The sequence below is a fragment of the Triticum urartu genome, chromosome 2 (genome assembly GCF_003073215.2).
Source record: "Triticum urartu cultivar G1812 chromosome 2, Tu2.1, whole genome shotgun sequence".
Lineage (NCBI taxonomy): Eukaryota > Viridiplantae > Streptophyta > Magnoliopsida > Poales > Poaceae > Triticum > Triticum urartu.
In genome coordinates this window covers 102,164,643-102,171,445 of record NC_053023.1, presented here as the reverse complement: position 1 = coordinate 102,171,445, position 6,803 = coordinate 102,164,643, and the positions used below count along the sequence as shown (strand labels likewise).

Below are 6,803 nucleotides of genomic sequence, written 5' to 3'. Positions count from 1 at the left end.
CAGGGGAAGCTACTTGCGACGGGCCAAATGGGCCACGAAAGGTGTCTCAGCACGGGCCTGTACACCTTTCCTTGTTCGCTGGTTTCCATCGGAAAAAAAAAGACCACACGTTCGCTGATAATTTCTGAAAAAGAAAAAACACGTGCGCTGGTGTTAAAAACAGAATAAGCGATTAGCAATGTGCAGCCCGATCACACAGGAACCCTAACCCTAAACCAGCCCGCCGGATCGGGGCGGCCGCCGTGGACGAGGACGAACCGATGCCACCAGTCGACGGCGACGAGTCCGACGACGACGCCACGGAGCGCCTCCCGGACTTGACCTTGTACAAGATCCTTACCCTCCTGCCGCCGTCCTCGGCCACGAGGTGCAAGGTCGTCTGCAGGAGATGGTGCTCCATGATCTCCAGCCCCTCCTTCGTGCGTGACCATGCCGCAGCCGCGCGCTCGAGGGACCCTTCCATCCTCCTCTTCGACGGCGCCGCCCGCTTCCCGGGCAGGATCGTCGACGAGAACAGGACGGCGAGGCTGGCGCTGCGCCGATGGAGGGCAGAGCCCACGGAGGGCTACGGCGTGCAGAACTGCTGCGACCCCCTCGCCTGCCTTCGGAACGGACTCGACGGGGCCGAGCTAGTCAACTGTTACACCCACGATGCGGCTATATCTCCCACGCGTCGAAGCACGACTTAGAGGCATAACCGCATAGTAGGCACGTCGCAAGAGGGGTAATCTTTACACATCCCATGTACTGAATAAGAAAGGGATAAAGAGTTGGCTTACAATCACCACTTCAGACAATACATAAAAATAGCATTACATCATCCAGAATACAATCAAGGTCCGACTACGGAACCAAAATAAAAGAAAGACCACCCCTAATGTTAGATCCCCGATCGCCCCGACTGGGCTCCACTACTGATCAACTAGAAACGAAACAACACAACGAACACGATCTTCATCGAGCTCCTCCTTGAGCTCGGTAGCGTCACCTGCACTGGCATCATCAGCACCTGCAACTGGTTTTGGAAGTAATCTGTGAGTCACGGGGACTCAGCAATCTCACACCCGCGAGATCAAGACTATTTAAGCTTATGGGTAGGGAAAAAAGGGTAGTGAGGTGGAGCTGCGGCAAGCACTAGCATATATGGTGGCTAACTTACGCAAACAAGAGCGAGAAGAGAAGCAGAGCAACGGTCGTGAACTAGAAGTAATCAAGAAGTGATCCTGAAACTACTTACGTACAAACATAACTCCAAAACCGTGTTCACTTCCCGGACTCCGCCGGAAAGAGACCATCACGGCTACACACGCGATTGATACATTTTAATTAAGTTAAGTGTCAAGTTTTCTATAACCGGATATTAATAAATTTCCATCTGCCCATAACCGCGGGCATGGCTTTCGAAAGTTCAAATCCTGCAGGGGTGTCCCAACTTAGCCCATCACAAGCTCTCATGGTCAACGAAGGATATTGCTTCTTCCAGGAAGACCCGACCAGACTCGGAATCCCGGTTACAGGACATCTCGACAATGGTAAAACAAGACCAGCAAAGCCACCCGAATGTGCCGACAAATCCCGATAGGAGCTGCACATATCTCGTTCTCAGGGCACACCGGATTGTCGAAGATTCCGGTAGGCCAATCCAGAGTTGCCCCTGGTGGTCACCGGCTGCTGACAGGTTGGACCAACACTCAGAGGAGCACTGGTCCGGGGGTTTAAAATAAAGATGACCCTTGAGTCTGCAGAACCCAAGGGAAAAAGGCTTAGGTGGCAAATGGTAAAATCAAGGTTGGGCCTTGCTGGAGGAGTTTTATTCAAAGTGAACTGTCAAGTGGTTCCCATTATAACCCAACCGCGTAAGGAACGCAATATCAAGGAACATAACACCTGTATGACAGAAACTAGGGCGGCAAGAGTGAAACAAAACACCAGGCAGAAGGCCGATCCTTCCACCCTTTACCAAGTATATAGATGCATTAAAGTAAACAATATATTAATAATGATATCCCAACAATAACCATGTTCCAACAAGGAACAAACTTCATCTTCACCTGCAACTAGCAACGCTATAAGAGGGGCTGAGCAAAGCGGTAACATAGCCAAACAACGGTTTGCTAGGATAAGGTGGGTTAGAGGCTTGACATGGCAATATGGGAGGCATGATAAAGCATGTGGTAGGTATCGCGGCATAGCAATAGAGCGAGCAACTAGCAAGCAAAGATAGAAGTGATTTCGAGGGTATGGTCATCTTGCCTGAAATCCTACAAGGAAAAAGAACGAGTCCATGAAGAAGACAAACGGATGTAGTTGAACGAATCTTCACAACTCCGGAACGAAACCGAAGCTAGCGAGAGAAGCTACCCGGAAAGAAGCAAGTAACATAGTAAACAACCATCACATAAACATGGCATGATGCACAACCAAGTATGATGCATGTTCGGTTTAATGAGGTATGGCATGGCAAAGTGCACAAACAGTACTACAAATTAAGTGGAGCTCAATATGCAACGAGTTGCATATTGACGAAACACCACATGACTTATTGAGTTCTCTCTTGTTTAGGTACTCAACAATATTAAATGTTGGTTAGCATGGCAAGAGGTGAAGCATATGAAAACTACCTATCTAGGCAAGTTTAAATGAGGCCGGAAATAACAAACAACAATTCCGGAAAATCCTCATATGCATATATTAGGTTTGGTACTGTTCTGCCCTAAACCATATTTTAGAGTTGTTAAACATGCAAATTGATGCCACTATGTTAAACTAGGCATTTTCTACCCCATTTACATATAAAGTTTATTTAAAATGGAGCTACAGTTATTTAGTTATGAATTAAATCATTTTAGCATGTTATTAGAGCAAATTTAATCAAACAACATTTTAAACATTTCAAACATGTATGAAAGTTGGATATTATGAATCTAGATGCAATTTTAAGCATTTTTCATATTTGAAGTTTTTAGATATGATGCATATTTTGTGAGATATGATATGCATGAACAACAGGGGATTTTCTGTAAAACTGTTAGTCTCTGGATAAAAGATGAAATCGCCATGGGGAAGAAAACATCATGGACCGAAACTATTGGCCCAACAACGAAAGAAAAAAAAACACAGGAGGCGTTGGAGTTGGCCTCACCATGGGCCGTGGCTCGGATCTGGTGGGCTGGATGGCTGAAGGGGCGCGGCTGGGCCTTGCGCGAGATGCAGCCCAGGTGTGGTCGCGGTCAACCAGCGAGGAGCGGGACGAGGCATTGGATGAGCGAGGCGACTGGTCAACGCGGGCATGACCCGTTGTGCTCTGTCGCTCGAAGCAGGGGATGCAGCGGCGGCTTGGAGCGGCTCGATGCAGCAGCAAGACGGCGACGACCGATGCAGGAAGCAGCAGAAGCAGGGAGGCCGGCGGGTGCAGAGGTCCAGCGAGTAACTCCGGCGATGGGTGGCTGATCCGGGCGATGGCATGGCGCGAGGGCGTCCCTCCCTGGAATGAGGCGGATGCGACGGGAACCTTCAGGAGCTCCATGGGCGGCAGGCTCCTGCAAAAACGGCGGCGAGAGGGTGCAGCGGCTGCTGCTGTTGCTGGCGTCATGGAAGAACTCCGGCGAGGTTCGACGAGGAGGTCTGGGCGCGAGGAGAAGACCAGGACGGCGGGGAAGAGGCTGGGACGGAGCGGGACTTGCAGCAGCAGCGGCGGGGCATGGCAGCACGAACTTGGCGGCGGTAAACGAGCGCGAGGCAAAGGAGGCAGGCATGGCGCCGTGCTCTGTTGAAGCATGGGAACGCGCGGGCGATGCGGTGCTCCGGCGAGGAAAAAGAGGGCGCCATGGCCTACTGTAGCTCCTGCGTGAAGAACACAGGGAAAGGGAAAGAGTTTAGCAACGGGAGAGAGAGGGATGGCGAGGGGGAGGCTAGGGATGGCAAGGCTTGGCCTGGTCGTGGTCGTGGTCGCCGGAGGGCGCGTTGGATCGGGAGGAGCGGCGAGCTCAAGGGAGCGAGAGGTTCGCGGGGCCTCTGCTTGCGGGAGGCTGGGAGCGAGGCTAGAGGCGTGAACGACGCCGGGGATGGGGATGGCGCGGGCATGGCGAGAGACGGCCGGATCCGCGGGCGCGTCCAGAGTCGGTGAGGGAGGTGGAGGGATTTGGTTGGCCGATGGATGAATTCGAGGAGAGGTGGAGGATTGGCTGCGGGATCAGGATGGATCCCGAGGAAGATGCGACGGGTGGCGGCGGAAAACAAGAGACTTGGTCGGAGGCGATGCTGGTTGGTGGATGGATCGGGGACGTGGAGAGGTGGTTGGCTCGGGATGGATCCCGAGGGGAATTTGGTGGAGTGGTGGCGGCGAAGGATTTGATGGATGGGACATCTAGGGCTAGGGTTTGTCCAGATATATATAGTAGATGGTTCAAGTGAGACTATTTGGTCCCTCCGATTATAATCGGACGATCGAGAAATAAATAGGTGGGGAGTCCAAATAAGAAACGGTGACGTTTTATAAATGTTTGGGGATGATCTGGATCCAACGATGACGACTGTCCGTGCCGGGTCCGGGGAAGTTTCGGACGCGCATGTGAGGGGTTGGTGCACTGTGCAAAGAGGGGTTTTCAGACCGTGCGATCGCATCGGACGGCTCCGGACGCAAAGAGGGGTAGGTGGATGGACTAGGTGGGCTGGTTAGAGTGAAAGAGGGCTGTGAAGAGAGGCCTTGGGGTAAGAGGAGAGAAGAGAAGGAGAGACCCGGCGGCAGTTTCGGGGACCGAAACCGTCTGACATATGACCGGCTATACTGTCGTTATAATTATCCGCTGGGGCGTCAAATGAACTTCAAATGCAATGAAACTTGACAGGCGGTCTATCTACGCTATAATAAGACCACACGTCAAATTTCATCCCATTCCGAGAACATTTTCCGGCCACTTATAAAATAATATTTCGGACATGCCGCGGGCGCGTGCGAGTGTGGTTGGACTCAGAACGGACAGCGGAGAGAACGAGGGAACCCGAACGGATGCAAGTTTTGAAAACATGATAATGCAATGCGGATGGTGACATGGCAAGATGCAACATGCAAACGAATGACAAGGCAACAACACGAATAACTGGAAGACACCTGACGCATCGGTCTCGGGGCGTCACATCAACCCGGCTACCGGCGACTGCTTCCGTCTTGGCGGTGACAATGACAACTTCGTCCGCGACCGCCGCACGAGGTACTGCCTCGGACGCTGCCCGTCGACCGGCGAGTACAAGGTGATGCGCTTCGACATCCGCGTGCCCTACTCCAGCGCCCCGCACGTCACGTGCGAGGTCTGCGCCCTCGGTGGCCGCGGCGGCCGGGGCCTCAGCCGCATGTGGCGGGAGGTGGGAGTGTGGGATGTGAGCTTCTGCCCGAGCGATGGCGGCGTGCACATCGCCGGCGTGGTGTACTACGTTGCTAATTTCTTGGGGGCACCCTTTGTCTTCGGCTTCGACCTTTCGACTTACCAGCTGCGCCACATCGACCTCCCCGCGGTCGACGACGCGGTGGCGTCGCTCTCCGAGCTCGAGGGGCGGCTCTGCGCGTCACTGGTGCCCGCTGGGCAGTGGTGCGGCGACGGCGAGGTGAACATGGACCTGTGGGTGCTCCCCGACGGCGGCCACGACCAGCACGAGTGGATCCACAGGTACAGGTTCGAGCTGAACGGCAGCGCGCGGCACATCCCCAGGCCGCTGTTCGTACGCAGCGGCGGGAGGCTGATCATGAAGTGCGCCGACGGGTCGCTATGCTCCTACGACGTTGGCGGCGGTAGTGACGATGGTGGTTTCTTGGTATTCCAGCACAAGAGCGGGCAGCGGATGAGTGGCGCCACCGCCGACGTCTTCGTGGAGAGTTTGCTCCCCGTGCGCACCATCCTGAAATCCTAGGCACCGAGGAGAAAGACAGAAAGTTAATTAAGTTGCAGGATCTCTTCTCTGTGTTTTAAAATGGTATGGGACGACAGTTTATGTTGCATCGTGTTTTTGTCAGGTCATCTTATTGTGCTTTAGTGGATCTATCAACCGTAAGATGGGAAGCAATACTGTTGAAAACATTTGCTTAAAATTATCTGTTTCACACAGTGAAATAATCTATACCATATTTTTCATTTTCAGAAGATGCATTTCAATTTCAAAATATGTATTTCAGAGAGTAATTTGCAAACTGAAAGTGCATTTAACCCTTGATGTCATTTAGGTGTTGATGACAACGTTGTTACTGATAATGAGAGTTTCTAAGTTTATCATAAGGACAATGGTAATTAAGCTAAAATTTGAACTTTATCTGTATTATCCCTAAAATCGGCAATTAAACTAACATTTGTAGTCTCCTTTTTTTTGCGGGGATTTGTAGTCTCCAATCACAACCCCCCCCCCCTCTAGTCTGTTAGCGTATGTATTTTGTATCACCATTGTAATCTGTGTGACCGAGTCCAGCCACGCCTGACCTGCGTGCCACGATTGTAGGGGCGTTTGGCTCCTCACTCTCTACATATGTTGTACTCTGTAACACCTGTGTCAATCAATGAGAATAGTTTCCAACTTGGTATCAGATATCCAGTCCCATGCCCGAGCCCGACTCCTCTTCCTCAGCGGCTCCCCGCTCCGGCACCTCGCCGCCGTCGCCCACACCGCCTCGGCCACCTCTGCGGCCTCATCGCCGCCGTTTATCTTCGGGACCAGCCCATCTCCCTCTCTGGGCACCACCGGCTCTTCCGGATCTCAGTTCGCCCCCCTCTTCACCTCCGCTCCGCCGGCTCCTGCGCCGCCGCCGGCTTCTCGCCACC

The 6,803-nt window shown here is 52.7% G+C and overlaps 1 protein-coding gene across 1 annotated transcript; it reads right to left on the bottom strand.

The window, feature by feature from the left end:
• Positions 1-2,207: 2,207 nt before the first annotated feature.
• LOC125536140 lies at positions 2,208-4,354 on the bottom strand. Its single transcript, XM_048699285.1, has 2 exons — positions 3,143-4,354; positions 2,208-2,261 (listed from the first exon to the last, which is right to left on the bottom strand). Exons 1-2 carry the CDS (start codon positions 3,776-3,778, stop codon positions 2,208-2,210), a joined length of 690 nt encoding a protein of 229 aa, XP_048555242.1. The 5' UTR covers positions 3,779-4,354.
• Between the last annotated feature and the right edge of the window lie 2,449 nt (positions 4,355-6,803).